The sequence below is a fragment of the Naegleria fowleri genome, assembly GCF_008403515.1.
Source record: "Naegleria fowleri strain ATCC 30894 chromosome Unknown tig10, whole genome shotgun sequence".
Lineage (NCBI taxonomy): Eukaryota > Heterolobosea > Eutetramitea > Acrasida > Naegleriidae > Naegleria > Naegleria fowleri.
Genome location: NW_025407942.1, coordinates 18318 through 34453, shown reverse-complemented (window position 1 = coordinate 34453; position 16136 = coordinate 18318). Strand labels below are relative to the sequence as shown.

The 16136-nt window shown below is 37.7% G+C and overlaps 6 protein-coding genes across 6 annotated transcripts; 4 read left to right on the top strand and 2 right to left on the bottom strand.

Moving 5' to 3' along the window:
* Positions 1-90: 90 nt before the first annotated feature.
* On the top strand, positions 91-1540 carry FDP41_011651 (uncharacterized protein; the record flags this gene model as incomplete). The annotated part of the gene is made up of 5 exons (XM_044702083.1): positions 91-133; positions 255-299; positions 392-493; positions 659-670; positions 879-1540. 5 exons carry the CDS (start codon positions 91-93, stop codon positions 1538-1540), a joined length of 864 nt encoding a protein of 287 aa, XP_044566959.1.
* A 93-nt stretch (positions 1541-1633) lies between these two features.
* On the bottom strand, positions 1634-7442 carry FDP41_011650 (uncharacterized protein; the record flags this gene model as incomplete). The annotated part of the gene is made up of 2 exons (XM_044702082.1): positions 1634-7074; positions 7322-7442. The coding sequence occupies 2 exons, from the start codon at positions 7440-7442 to the stop codon at positions 1634-1636; spliced, it is 5562 nt and encodes a 1853-aa protein (XP_044566958.1).
* Positions 7443-7784: 342 nt separating this feature from the next.
* FDP41_011649 (uncharacterized protein) lies at positions 7785-9095 on the top strand (the record flags this gene model as incomplete). Its single annotated transcript, XM_044702080.1, has 1 exon — positions 7785-9095. The coding sequence occupies one exon, from the start codon at positions 7785-7787 to the stop codon at positions 9093-9095; it is 1311 nt and encodes a 436-aa protein (XP_044566957.1).
* Positions 9096-9271: 176 nt separating this feature from the next.
* On the bottom strand, positions 9272-11005 carry FDP41_011648 (uncharacterized protein; the record flags this gene model as incomplete). The annotated part of the gene is made up of 1 exon (XM_044702079.1): positions 9272-11005. The coding sequence occupies one exon, from the start codon at positions 11003-11005 to the stop codon at positions 9272-9274; it is 1734 nt and encodes a 577-aa protein (XP_044566956.1).
* A 197-nt stretch (positions 11006-11202) lies between these two features.
* On the top strand, positions 11203-11886 carry FDP41_011647 (uncharacterized protein; the record flags this gene model as incomplete). The annotated part of the gene is made up of 1 exon (XM_044702078.1): positions 11203-11886. The coding sequence occupies one exon, from the start codon at positions 11203-11205 to the stop codon at positions 11884-11886; it is 684 nt and encodes a 227-aa protein (XP_044566955.1).
* Positions 11887-12473: 587 nt separating this feature from the next.
* Positions 12474-15316, top strand: FDP41_011646 (uncharacterized protein; the record flags this gene model as incomplete). Its single annotated transcript, XM_044702077.1, has 2 exons — positions 12474-14921; positions 14969-15316. 2 exons carry the CDS (start codon positions 12474-12476, stop codon positions 15314-15316), a joined length of 2796 nt encoding a protein of 931 aa, XP_044566954.1.
* Positions 15317-16136: the final 820 nt, after the last annotated feature.

The following is a 16136-nucleotide window of genomic DNA, read 5'->3' as shown; positions in this document are numbered from 1 at the left end:
TATAAACTATCGAACAACGTTTATCATCGAATAAACCCATCCCTGAATTTTTCTAATCCCTTTTTGGGTTATTTTCAATTTAGAAAAAAAATGTCATTGAACGAAAAGAAGAGATTTAAAGTGGTTTTTGTTGGTATGTTGTTGGAGGTGGTAGTGACATTAAGTTCATTCATTGGATAAATCTTCTCATTGTTGTTTGTCTCATACGATCAATCACCATGTGATGATTTTTTTAAAAATTAAATCATTCAAAGGTGATTGTGCGGTCGGAAAGACTTGTCTTTTGATTTCATTCACTGGTAGGTGTTGTTGATGATTGTTATGATGATTTTCAAATGGTTGAACATGATGACACTTGGTATATTTCTATTTTTGGCTCTCATTTAAATAGAAAATGAATTTGATGGAGACCATGTCCCGACTGTTATTGACAATCGAATTCACACTGTTAAATACAAAGATGAAGATGTTATTTTGAATTTATGGGATACTGGTAGGTATTGCCATGGACGTTGGGATCTGGATTTGGAAATCCATCAACCATTTTGGGAAATTTAACATGACAATTTCAAAATGCATATCTTCTCATATTATTTCATTTGAATTCGAATGATATCAATATGCAACATGATGTATCTATGAATCACAACAATAACAGCTGGACAAGAAGGTTTGTGGTTTGTAACAATTCTTTTTTTCGTGTACGATCGAGTGAAAACCAAACACACACATTCAATGATGAACTATTTTTTGTGAATCAATTATTATGATTTTATTATTATTATTATTATATTCAACAATGCAATGATTTAATTCCAATATTAATGCTTTTCATATTTTCAATTTTCACAAATTAATCGATGATGACTTTTTCACAGATTTTGACAATTTAAGACTTTTGAGTTATCCAGAGACAGATATATTCATTGTTTGTTTTTCAGTGGTGTGTCCAGATAGTTTGAAAAATGTTAAACAATTGTGGATGAAAGAAATTTCTGAACATGGAAAAGCATTTTCTCAAACAGTTCCTTGCATTTTGGTTGGAACAAAAACAGATTTGAGAACAGATGAACGTACCTTGCATGATTTGAAAGAAATTGGACAAGAACCTGTCACTTTTGAACAAGCTCAACAATTTGCCAATGAAAATGGTTTTTATTTTTATAGGGAATGCAGTGCATTGAAGAGAGAGGGAATTGAGGAAGTGATTCAAAGTGCAATCGAGGCGAAAATTCAATTGATAACAAAAACAGGTCGAAGAACGATGGAATCAAGCAAGGAGGAATCCACTCCAAAAAGTGCAATTAACACAACAACATCTGATGAAGCAGTAGCAACACCTGTGACCAATGAAGAAACTCTAGATTTACCACGTTCTTCAACAGACCAACAACTTCAATCAGTGGACACAAGCACCACAAATGAAGTAAGGAACAAACCTTCTCATGAAAAAGCAGACACTCAACAGCAGGCAAACCTCATGTTGTATCCATGGTTGGTTCTCGTCTCCCTTATGAAATGTCAATGTGAAATTTTGTGAGTTGGCCGACACCACTCACACTAAAATGCACGAAATAATTCACGAAAAGCATAAATAATTTTATTTTCATCAAAAGAGGTACAATTTTAAGCTTCATACAACAGACCTAACATTTTGGAGGCCTTTTTCTCTAATGAGAGAAGATGGTGATTTCAGCAATTCCGTGAGTCCTTGAGTGGTGTGTCTTAAATTCACTCTACTTCTCTGGTCTTGTGATAAATTAGCCAATAAATGTCCAATAATTAACACAGCACAAGCACACACTGTGTGCCATTCGCTCTTATAGAAAACAACTAAATTCATGACCAAATCACTCACTCTTTCTGGGAATTCTCGAATCCAAGTCTTGGCGAAAATCTCTGCAAATTCATCAAAGTTGAGCGGGGTCATGGAAGGAAGTGGAGCATTTGGATCATCTTGATCGACAACCTTAAACGATTCATTTTCTTCAAAGATTTTAGTAAAAGCTTCACTCTTGAGAGTTGGAACCAATTGACTTAGAGCCAGTCGACAAGCATAACTCACTCGGTCCTCTGGATCATGAACGTGACAAAGTAAAATTGGTAAATTATTGAAAATAGTGGCAACAAGTGTCTCTCTCATTACTCCATCACAGAAACGATAAAGAGCTCCAAATAATTTGATAGAAGCTTCTCTAATTTGAGGATCTTTCTTCTCAAAGGATGGTTTCAATCGAACACATAAGTTCATTAAGAGCGGTGAAATATATTGATCCTCAGCAATCTTGAAAATTTTTTTCACACTTGTCATGGCTTCCAAAACAACTGCTTGATTCAAATCTTCCAAATTTGACAACAATGCTCCAATCACTGGTGTCACATATTGATGCAAAATATCTTTTGGATGAATCGAGAGATTGCTCAATCCACGTAATGCGTACAATTTTACAACAATTTGTTCATCAGTTCCGCTTCTTCCCAACAAGGCATTAATACAGTTATGAACTAGCTCACGATCATTTTGAATATGATTAAGAAGTACAGAAACAATACATGTTGCGATCACTCGTTGACCAATAAAGGTTCTACTAATGAATGGTTTCACATATTCAAACATTGGTCGAACATATTCTGTACCAGATTTGCAAATCCTTTCTAGAATGGATTGAACAGCATCTCCATATTGAGTTTTTTGTAAAAGCATTTCCAAAGTTGGAGCCTCAATTTCAGTTGGAGTTTGTTGGATAATTAATTCTCTACGTTCTTGAATGGTTGTTTTATGATCTTCATTCTCCTCGGAGCCATGATGACCATTTTGCTCCAATTCTTCCAATGCTTCTAATTTGGCATTTCGTCTAACTTCTTGAGTCAACTTGTAGAAATTAACAATGCATTGCTGAGCGAATTTTGTGGGTGGGTTTACAGTCATTTCGTTTGCACTTCCAACTCGAATGAGAGCAGTAACAATAATTTGAGAGTAATTCTTCATGGCCACACTTGAGAAATCTTCAACTGAAAGAATCTCATAGAGAGATTGAGTTGCTGAGACAGTGGTGTGCGTTGGAAACAAGTCAACGCTGTCTGATGCTCTCTTTTCTTCATAGAGTTGAGCATTGTTAATAATATCCAAGAGATGATCTAGTAATTGTTGATTTAGCATTGGATCAGTAGAAATAATTTGGAAGCACTTGGTTACTTCGATGGTGTGAGGTACTGGATAAGCAATGAGTGTATTCATCACTAATAATGGGAAATGTCTTGTGAAACCTCTAACACCATGTAAGAGTCCGCTCACAATTTGTTCTCTCTGTCCAGAAATAAATTGAGGAATTAATTTGATCATCTTTTTCACATAATTTACAGCCTCATGTTCAAGTTCCTTTCCTCTTGATCGGATGAGCCCATTCAAAACAATACATGAACTGTTTGCTCCATCCACTTCAGGATCATTCAATGTATCAATCAGAGTATCAATGAGATTCATTAAATGATTCTTATCTTTGATTGCTTCACAGAGTATTTGTGAAAGCTCCTTGGTGACTTCAAACAACTCCTTCACATTAGATGCTTCAAATAATTGGTTTCTGAGTGGAACAATGTTTTCAATATATTCTGGCAATTCATCATTTTGAGATTTGATATGCTCCAAAAAGTGTTGAATTCGCAATACGAGATAAATGCCATCCAAACCATATTTTCTAATGCCAGTGACCGATTCTGTAATACGAGGAATTAATTGACCAATAATTCTTCCCAAGCTTGTCATTGAGTTTCCAAACACATTATTGGTAGCAGATTGATCATATTGTGATATGAGCTTGGCAAAATCTTTCAACAACGAAACATAAATAGAGCATGCTCGCTCTCTTTCCAAAGCATTCGTAGAATTCATGTGATCGGTTTCCAAAGCTCTGAGAATATCATCCAATGATCCTTGGCTGTTGTCTGTGTGTAAAATTGCAAATAATACATTATTATGGCTTTCAATAATGGAGTCATCTGTAGAGACTAAATCATCGAGTCCAGTCACAGGTGGTTGTTTTGGATCGGTTTTCACAGTAGTCTTAATCTTGAGTAATGGTAAAATACTATTGAAAATTTCGTTTTGAATCTCCACTTCAACTTTTGGTGGCAATTTGACAAGTGTAGATAAGGCATCAAGACCCAAAATTCTAAGTTTGTTAATTGAGAGGAGTTGCTGAACGGTAGTGGCTTGTTGTAACAATTGGGGCGATGGTGTCATTATTTGAATGACAAGTTTTACCAATTCGTCACGTGATTTGAGAATGAAATCTTGCAATCTACTTGGATGGACAGACTTTCCAATTAAATCAATTGCCTTCAAACCATTTTCTTTCAATTCGTATGGAATTGGTTGTGGAGGTTGTGGCTTCAAAATCGGAATCATGTTCTTAATAATGTGAACTTCAACACGAGATGTAATCAAGGACAGTGGAGTTAACATGGAAACATATCCATAGGATAACATGGCAGTGGCTCTCTCAAAGTGTGTCACTTCATTACCAGTATTTCTGGCAAAGAATCCTGTCTTCTTTTCTGGAGCTTTCATTACGTTTTGTAATTGAGCGAGTACAGTGTCACAGTGGTTGACAGCTGCCTGGCCCAAACCACGAGCACAACCTAATCTTTCTTCATCATTGGTGTGATCTGTAATCTTGAAACATCTCTCAACTGCAGAATGAATAAATTGTTTCAATTGACTCTTTTGAATAATCAATCCAACAGTGGACAATAAAGATTTCTTCAAGAGTCTATTATTCTTGTAAAAAATTTCAGAGTGTTCTAACAAGGCCTCTCCCAATGCAACAGCCCACTTGTCATCCTGCACACTATCAATGCTGTCACGCACGAGATTCAATAAATGATTGTCCCATTCATCTTGAACGAATGAAGCATTGCTTTCACATGTGTCAATATACTTTTTCAGTGTTGGTAACTTCTTTCCCCATAATTGTACCACATCCGGGTGAATATTTGGCGATAAACAATACAAGGCACGCAAGATGTTGACCGCTGGTTGATTTCTGCCAAATGGAACAGTCAATTTGAGCAACAAACGAGCAAAGATGAAATTAGGTTTTGGAATGTTAACTTGTGCATCAAAATCAATGATAAAATCATCATCATTCTTCTTTCGTTTGCTAATATCAGCAATGGCTCGACACAAAACTGGGAAGGCCGTGTCATAGAGTGGCATGACAAATGATTCTAAAAGGAAAGGCCACAACACCTTATCCATTTCCTCTCCCAATTTTGTGGTAAAACTTAACAAGATGCGATCACAGGTTTCTCTCACTTGATACCAAGTGTAGACTTGTGGGAGAGTTTGTGGATCCAAACCTTCTTTCGAATTCGTCGAAGAACCGACCTGAGGAGATGATGGAGTACTATTGGAGGACTCTCTATTCTCATCACTCTGTTCAGAATTATTTTCCTCGTCTTCAGTATTGGCCTGAGAATTACTGAGAGTAGTACTTTTTTCATCAAAGATGATGGCATCTTCCTTTTCATTTCGGGTCATAATGGCTTGAGCAGCTTTTTCTTCACTACCAACAGTAGACACAAGAGAAGCTGGAATTTTGGTTTTCAAATCATCAGAAATTCTCTTTTCAGAAATGGCACAACCTCGCAAAATGACATGCACTAGATCGGTACCACCCTGTGAATTCATGTATCCATCGTGTTGAGCGAGTGTGTGAATTAAGACACTGAATTCGTTGTGAACTTCAACATTTTCTGCAATGATCATCATTTGATTGGATGGATCTTTGAGGATTTTCATCAAACCACTCACAATGACATCTCTGTATGAAACAAGGTCGTCGTCATTATTTAGAACCAAATATCTGAGAGTTTTCAAGGAGCTCACGTGAACAATGGCGCTTCCATTGGGTTGTTCCAATTGGGCCTGTACGAAAGAAACCACTTGATCTGTATAGGCCTTTGCAATGAAATGGAAAGTTCTCAAAACTTCAGTAATGTTTCTGTTTGCGTTCTTGTAGGATTGTCTTCTTGTCATTGTGGTAATTAAAACAGAAAATAATGTTCCGAGTATGGGTTGCAATTGATCGTTCAGTGATGTTGCACAATCCCGAACTACAACCTTAACAATGTGTTGAAGACCAATTGTGACTGGAAGAGGATCTTCCTTAACTTCCTTTTTCAATGAATTTACGTAATTTGGTATTAATTTTGGCAATAATTGATTGAGTTGGTCTGTCTCAATAATGTGACACATATAACCAATGGATTGTGCTGCTGCTAATCTAATTTTTGTTTCTCTCACATTCAACCATTCTAACAAAATATGTTTCATTGCCGTCAATATGGATGAATGATATTGTGAAATTGTGGACTTATCAATAGGATTCAACATTGCATTATTTTGTGAAGGTTTCTCGGATAATTCCAAACAATAAATTGCGGCTTCAGACCATCTTCCCAGCGCGGCACAAAATACCCATCTCAAATTATCATGTTTGATGAGAGCTAACAATGGTAAAGTTCTTGAAAGTACTTCCTTTAAATTACCAATAAATAATAAAGGATAATAAAATGCAATATCACTCAATGCTTTGATTACAAAGTAATGTGGTGGATTTGTACTACTAATTGGAAATCTCTCTAATAATTGTCCAGTTACTAGGTCAGGTACATAACGTGACAAGGCAATTAACAAGTTACAAGCACTTGCTTGCCAGTCTGAATTGATCGATTTATCTTGAACCATTTCATTAATTGCCATCAGCACAAGTGCACGAGAGAGGTCATCTGGAACTTTCAAAGGTTTATCTGCTGCTTTCACATTCGATGCACGAACAATTGCAAAATCATTGCTTGAAGGTTTCATATTCAATAATTCGGTGAGAATGTTCATGACGAGCACTCGATGTTTCTTGTTCGATTTGGAACAAATGTTATTCAAGAAATGAAGAGATTTGCTCAATAGTAATAATTCACACTGATCACCAATGCTTATTAATGATTGATGAATTGTTTTGTGAACTTTGATATCGGCGTCATCTAAAGCAATCAATAGTCCTTTCACAATGTCTAAAAAATTAATTCAAGTTAATTCATTAGAAATTACAGATATACAAAAAATCATTCAAAACAAAAAAAGCAGTGAATGGATGGTGATATTTTGTAATAGTATTGGTGATTTTGATGATTCAACGTGTTGGTCCGAAATTTGATTTTGTCGCCACATTGAAAGTTGTTGAAATTTCATCACATGATGACGTTACAATTTCATCAACCATCATTCATATAAAAAATTAATATATCAATGAAAACATACCATCAATATTTCTTCCGGTATCATAGGAAGGAGAGGAAAGCTGTTGAGAGTCTCCTGATGATGGAGAGTTCACGTTGGGACTGCTTCCACTTTTTCCACCTCCAAATCCAAAGAAGGACATTTTCTTCGAACGATCACTGATTTTCAAAATGATATCTCTCTGGAGATTGTTCTGAATGTTCTACCCAAGAACGATTTTGGCCTAAACAAGGATGTGGTGTTGGAAGCGCTTCCGAACACAGTGAAAAGATTTTTTTTTGTTGTGATATGAAGTTTCGCTGAATTGCAGACTTCGCAGTCTAAAACTGTGCTGAGAAAAAATTCAACTTGTGATTCAGCAAGCAGAATGGTGTGTGTGAGGAGAGAGACACTCTCTTGGAAAGGACCTCGAGTGGTGGCGTTGCGTTCGTGTGCCAAAAAATCCTTCAAATATACCTTTCTTACTTATGGATGCCTGTTGCTCATGTTATTTAGTTATTCGTTTTATTTGAGTTATGTGGTGCCGACCGTTGTGATTCATAGTGAGGCTATTGATTCCGATGCCGATGGAGTCATTGATGAAATTAGATATGATGATTTATTTATTAATTCAATTTCGTTTTCAAATGATACGTTCTATGATCCGCTGCATTTGGATGTTTTTAGAACATTTACTCTCCTCAAACAAAACAACACAAAATTTCATTTACCAGTTTTTGGATACATGTATTACAATACGGATCTAGAATTTTACTATCATCAATTGTTTCGATACAAAGATGTCAGTGATGATCATAGATATCTCTCTGAGTTTCATCATTTATTGCATTTGACATACAAGCTATATTTGAGAATGTTGTTCAAAATCATTCAATTAATATTCAATATTGAGTACACAATTTTCAAAGAGGTGGAACATTTCTTTCTCAGATTTTCAGCACCCAAGAAGCTTAAAATTTCACTAAGTATACCCATGTTGAATCATTCTCTGGTATTACACAGCGACGAGTATGGATATTTTTATCATGAAGTAGTTATGGATGCCCCCAACTACAAGGAGCTCGTTTGTGACAGGAATATGGATTGGATTGAGTACAGAGTACAAATTTTAGACCATGTAAAAACTGGCAACATTCTTTCCAATTGCGACACTTTCAAACGTGATGACGATACCAATGATGCACCGCTCTACTCAATTATTTCTGATATTGATGACAGTATCAAAATTACCAATGTCACAGGCGGTATTGCTGCCATGATGAAATCCACATTTAATCCATTCATCGCAGTTCCATGGATGAATGAATCCTATATCAAGTTTAAGGACACATACCACAATGCGAATTTTCATTATGTGAGCAGCAGCCCCTATGTACTCTATAACAAACTGGAGACTTTTATATTGAAAAATAATTTTCCAATTGGATCCTTTCATTTGCGTGTGTCCCACTTGGAAAATCGCTCATTTTTCACAATGCTTCGCTCAAGTAAGGTATCCAAACCTGTCACCATTCACGAAATTATGAAAAACTATAGTAGACGAAAATTTTTATTGGTGGGTGACAGTGCCGAAAATGACGCGGAAATTTATGCTCACTTTTATCATCAATATCCTCGAAATGTTGATCGAATATTAATTAGATGTGCCTCTCCAACATTGGAGGCCTGCATACAGAAAGTGCAAAAGACAATGGCTCTCTATCAAGTACCACCTCATGTCATGGACTCTTTCGCTACTGATAGCTCAGATATTTTGGAAAAAATCATCAAACAACAGCAAAATGCAAGAAATTGAACGAAAATGGTTGCGTGAATAATGAGTGAATGTATGTGAATAATTTATTTTGCAATAATTTGGTCAATTACGATTTGGATGTGTGTGGAAACTGAGCAGATACTTTATTTTGGTCCTTTCAATTCTGGTCTATGCAAACTCAAGAGGTTCGTTCGCGAAACTATGTGTAGTTTCAACTACAACATGAGATACTTGGCTTCCAACTTCTTCTTTAGCTCTATGGAATCGGCATGTTCTGGATAAATATCCTTCAAGACCTTTAGAGTCAATTCGTGGGCCACTTGATGATTACCCTTTTTGAATGCTAGCAAGGCATTGTTGAATACGGGTTCGTGTTGATTGGGAGCGAGTGCCATCGCTTGAGCAAAATAATTTTTGCTTTCCTCGGAGTTGCCCATTCTCAATTCTAAAACACCTAAATTATTGAAACTCTCCGAGTGTTCATTATCTATACTGGTTGCAATTTTGAAACATTGATAAGCGAGACCCACATCACCAATTCCAATAGCCACTTGACCAATATTGTACCAAACATCTGCTTCGTTGGTGTCATCAGCCAATTGCAGAGCTCGGTCAAAACATGAAAATACCATATCATACTGTGAAGCGTAAAAGCAACATAGAGCCAAATTATTCCAAAGCTCCGTATTGTTGACGCCCATTTGTATGAGTCTTCTGTACAATCTCATGGCCACTTCTGGCTGATCCTCATAGAAATAATTGCTAGCCAAGCAAGCTATACTTTCTACATTGCTGCTATTTAGTTGCAAAACTTTTTCATAGTATTGAATTGACTTGTCGAGATCGTTTAAGGAATCATGCACTCGGGCAATGCCCAACAGCAAGTGTGTATCATTTGAAAATTTCAAACATGCAGATTCATATTCCTCTAGGGCCTTATTGGGTTGATCAAGTTTAAGAAATACTTTTGCCAACTCTAAACATGTTGCAATCATCATTTGAGATTTGATAGCTGATCGAAATTGTTTTTCGGCGTCACGCAACAATCCAAGTTGATAATAGCACTTTCCTAAACGAGCTTTCCACCACCAATCCTTAAATTCGGCCTCAATAGTGGCAAATGAAGCCAATTCCAAAGCTCGTTTAACATCATGCTCCACAAATATTAAATAATCAAAGAGGGCTTTGGCAAGAGGAGGCATAGTAGCATATTTTTTCAAATCAATATGTTCTGTCGAGATGGCATAGTCTTGGTCAAGCCCAGAAATTTTCATGGAGGCTGTTCCCAATCGCACAAATCTTCCTGTTGATGTCACAGGACGTGTTGTCCCTGGACGTGAGCCTTTAAAGATATTTTCAATACTGGAGGTACCTCCTCTACTTTGGCCAGCGGCGCCCGTTCCTCCACAGCTCGAAGTTCCTCTTCCACTATTTGTTCCAGGTCGAGAGAAGCCAGTAATTGGTCGCCCATCTTTTGTTTGAGGCCTAATGCTGGGATTGGCACTTCTCTTCCCTGATGAATTTGTGAGAGGCCTCTTGAGCGAGGTACCTGGTCTTGGTGCTGTCGTGACAGAGGTCTCATCGAGCAAAATATCAGCAATTCCTTCGTCTTCCATTTCGGTGTCGTCAATCCACATTTTTGCAGTTAGGGACTTGCATTTGAGATACCACATGGACATATCTTTGTAATTCTTTCGGAGCAATTCATTGCAACTATCCACAGCATCATCAAATTTTCTCCTTCGATATTTGAGCACAGCCCTTAAAGCAGGATCTAATTGATAGGCCTGAAGGTTGCTTGAGCCCGAATTTGATCCCTCATAGTATGAAGACTGATCACCGTCCAAGTATTGTTGTTGTTGTTGTTGCTGTTGGTACTGTTCCGAACCTTCATCCATGGATGAAAACTCGGAGAATCTAGAAGGTCTTGCTCCTTCCTCGAATTGCATTATTTTTTTGTATGAATTTTGTAGTTGTAGACTCGTGGCGGGTTTAGGCAATGATGAAGGAAATTATACTATATTATCATGAATGATCTAATTCGGATTCGATAGAATGTAATGGAGTAACTTGACGTCCCTTACAACTCAATATTATATATAGCTAGCGGTCCATACGATTCAATCATTCCTTTGGATAGATAAAAATGAAAAAACTTCTCAATGCTGCATCATCCAAGTGTCATCACCTCTTCTGTTTTATCAAGCAACAACAACACTCACCAATAGTCACCCCAATAATAAGGAGCTACTCATCGGGATTTGTTGAAAATCCTCACACACAAGAGGAAGTCAATGGTTTAATTTATATTCCGAATTATCTCTCAGAGGACAAGGCCAACCAATTACTGGCACATCTCGATTCTCACTCATGGTTCGATTCATTAATTTCTCGGAGAATACAGTGCTACGGTATTCACTATTATTTCACCAAATTATTCCATCCTGGTCTACAGCCCATGAGAAGAAGTAATTTACCTCTTCAAGAACTTGAATTTGTTACCAAAGATATCGAGCGAGATTTTAGTAGTATCGGAATTAGATTTATGAAGGATGAAGAAATTGTAGGACTTCCCGACTATTATGAACGATACAACTCGACAACATCTCTCAGCATGTCATTGAGCTCATCAGAATTGTCATCTCGTCATTCCACCATTATTCCAAGTCTTGATGATGACACTACTATTCACCAAGTTACTCATGAAGACGACAGAATTAATCAATGCCTCGTTCAAGAGTACTATCATCACACCATTGCAAAACATGTAGACAACACAAATGTATTTGGTAAAGAAATTGTGGGTCTTTTCTCTCGTGAATGCTTGTGAAATGGATTTTGAACATGCAGAAAATCCCGAAATTAACTTTAAGCTCTTAGTAGAGCCAAATTCCTTACTTATCATGACGAAAGATTCTCGGTTTCAATGGAAACATGGTATTAAGCGAAAGAAACATCACCCGAGAAGAATTTCCTTGACATTTCGTCATTTGCTGTATTCTCCTGAAACGACGAGAGTGGAGTGATTGTTTGTGAAAAAGAAAGACACATACCATTCAATTTAGGTTTGACCAAATCATATCTTTGATGGTTTTGAAAGTCAACTTTGATTTGGCTCCAATGTTCCGAAATGATGAACTGGTATATACCCATCATCTCATGAGGATGTCATGGAGATCTAACGTCGCCAACACCTTGATTGACCAATTTTTGCAGACCAAGTCGATTCTCCATGATGCGTTTGTGTTTGTGAGAATTTACCCCATCGTTCCTGCACATCACCAAGTTGTAATTCTTCTTCATTACCGGCTCAATAGCCTTCCGAGAGAATCTCAGAAATCGTAGATTCAACGCTCTTGCTCCATATGCCAAGCACCTTCAACTGTCGTCTTTATTTAAAATTTAACACAAAATAAAATGTCAGAGGAAGGCTCATCAGCATATCATCACTTTGCCCAATCTTCCGCTGCGACTTCTCATCTCAATAACAACTCCACCAACGCCAGCATTGAAGTAGATGCTGATTTTATAACGGCAGATGATTTTGATGACCTATTGGATTCCAATGGTGGCGCTCATTCTCTTCTACTTGGCTCTCAACACTCACAACATTACTCATCATTCCACCATTCACAACAACCACAACATCATCCACCACTACAACAAATGGCCCATACCAACAACAACCATCTCTCTCAACACACATCTTTTGATAACACAATTTTTGATTCAACCACAACCTCGTCGTCACCTCCTTCCTCCACACTTCTTTCACAACTCCATTATATGAACCAACAACAGCAACAGCAACAACAACAACAACCATTGAACATCATGATGAGTGATAACAATCACCTTGAGCCAACCACCTTACTTTTGGACAGTAGTGAAATGATGTCCAATCATCTTCAACAACAACCACCACAGTTGAACACACCATCGTATGATGTGATGAGCATGTTGTCAGGCAGCATCACTCGTCCTCTTCGTCATCACGCACCGACCAACGCCACAGACACCACTACCAACACCGTATTTGCCGGTCCGCAGTTATCCTCCTTTAACTTGACAGCAGCAGTTCAGCAACAACCAACCCAATCAACAACAACATCTTCTCAACAACAACAACAATCATCATCTCTCACAGACGAACTCTTCTACAAAGAAATAGATCAAGCATTGAGTGATTATGACTCCTCTCTTGGACTCAAAGTCCTTCATGATGTTTCATCATCCTCTGCGCTCAATATCTTATCATCATCATCGGCACACCAGCAACAATCCTATCATCCTCATCATCAGGACTTGCTTTTGAGCAACATGATGTTGAATGAAGCAGCAACCTCCTCCTCCTCCTCCATTCTGAACAACAACTCCACAGTTGACCTGACTGGAGGTGGTACGAATAACAGCAGTAATAATAATCCATCATCAATGGTCGTTCCGATCAAAGCTAATACACCAACCCTCACAACCAACAACACCAATAACATCACCACCACGAATTCAACTCTCTCAGTCGGACCATTAGGACATCAAGTGATTGGAGGTGCTCCTCCACCACCAACACCACAAAACATTCAAGAGTTGCTTCAACAACAACAACAACATCTTTCTTTCCAACTTCAACAACAATCACAGCAAGGAGGAGGAAATGAGAGCTCATCCACGATGGCCTCGCAACTCATGATGATAGGAGGAGCAGCAGGAAATCATCACTATGTGAGTCCTTCCCCAAACATGAGTGGTAGTATTGTTGCTAATAGCTCTGGAATGATGTTTTCTCCTCAACAACAACAACAGCAACAAGCATCATTCTTGATCCAACAAGCCTTCTCTCAGCAGCAACCTGTGGTGTTCCATCATCACCATCAGCAACCCAGTACTCCATCGTCGAATGCACCAGTGGTAGGTACTTCTCAGGCTGTTGCTGGCAATGGATTTGTGTTTCAGACACAATTTCCCTTTCAACAACAACCACCACCACAACAACAACAAACCTTTGGTGGAATTATTCCATTCATGACCACTTCCTCTCCTAATTTCAATAGTAATAGCAATAGTAACAATAACATGATGATGGTTTCTTCTCCAAGCTCACCATTGCCAACATTGCAAACAATGATTGTCAATCCATTCCAGACTCAGCATCAACAACAAGCTCAGCAATCATTCCCGATCAAATCTGTTGAGAACATCAAGATGGAGAGTGATCGAAGAAAGAAACGTTCCAATAGTACCAATTCTGTGATGAGTATTGATTCTACCTCATCATCCATTAATTTACAAAAGCACATTCATGTGAGAAGTCATTCCAATCACTCGAATTCGAACTTGGCGTTGCATTCTAACAACAATAGCTCGGGTAATAACATGACACCACAATCACCTCTCGTATTGAACGGTTCCAATATGGGTAGTAATAGTAGTAATAGTGGTAATCATAGAGCAATATATTCGGAACCTTCCTCTCCCGTCATGGTGATGATGGGTAGCAGCCCCATTACGATTCACAACAACAACAACCAAAACATGATGATGTCCCCTTCACCAACTTGCAGTCCTACCTTAAGTTCATCATTACCAAACAGCAACATGACATCATCTCATTCAAGAAGAAGTCGTTCCGGATCCATGAGTAGTGGAGGCTCTCACAAACCCTCTGCAGTTCCCAAGAGAACCAGCAGTTTACAATTTCATTCGTTTTTCTGTGATGAAGAGGGTAATGTGAAGCAGCAAACCTCATCAACAACAGGAACAACAACAACGACGACCACTTCTTCCTCTCCTCCAACTCTTAACACTACAAGCGCTTCTGCTCAATCTTCTGCAGGAAACTCTTCTTCGCCTAACATGATGATGGGTGTTTCTCTCCAACTATTGCCAAATTGAATCAAATTGAAAACAGAAAGAAGAGAAGTCAAAGTGATGGAAATTTGCAACTATTTGAGCAGAAACAATCCAAGAAAAAGTCTTCTGGACTCAACTCTCCTCAATCATCAACCATGTTTGAAACGTCCAATTTAGAAGTTGGAGGTAGTGCTAGTGGTGCATCTTCTAACTCTCCAGGAGGAGGAGGTACTCAATTCACATTTGTTGATAATTCTAGTCCTAATTTATCCCTTCAACAACAACAGGTACTATTCAGTAAGAAGAATTACATGCCTACCTATGTACTAAGGCACAATATTTATGACGAGTTCAAGTTCAAATCCAAGAATCCCAATCAAAAGTATTACAAATTCTTTGCCAACCAATAGTTGCGTTTGGGTTGGCCATTTGTAAATAGCGAAATGCAACCTTTTTTATAAGAACTGCCAGATGCCAATCACCTAATTTTTTCATCGTAGTTGGTTGATTGCAGAGAGTGTATGATTATCTTGCGTAATTTTAGTAAATGATTATTTGTAACAAACCAACAGTGGGGAACAATCATCATGTGTGCCTTAATATGCTTCTTTAGATGTTCAAATTTTTTCATTCCATTCATGCAATTCCCCTTCTAATTGGACTACCTTCAACAAGGAACTCAATCTGCAGTAACCATCCCTTCTTCATATTTGGTTTTTATCAAAATTCGGAAGATGTTTCACTCCATAAATCAAGGAAATACTCTTGAACAAGTAATTGCGCGTTAATTGAGTTGATGAAAATCGTCACAAACGATCTCTTCGAAAACTCATCATAAAAACAAAAACACCATCAAATTTGGTTTCCACTCACAACCATCATGGTCCTTTCGACGGTTGTTTTGGTCATTTTGGCCATTCTTTTGCCACCAGTACCAGTGGCCATTAAAACAGGATGCTCTTTACATTTGGTCATTAATATATTGCTCATGATCTTTACGGTGTACATTGGAGCCTTAATTCATGCGATTTATGTCATTTTCGCAGTACCAGGTCCTTAAACCATGAAAATGTGAGATCGTCCTTCCTTTAGAATTTACAAACGTTTATTTTGATGCTTCAAATAAAACGACGTTGTAAAAAGTGTTGTTGTTGAAACAGAACGAATCATTCCGATGAGAAGACAGGATTTCCTCGAAGATATTTATACCAAATAAAAAAAATTAAAAAA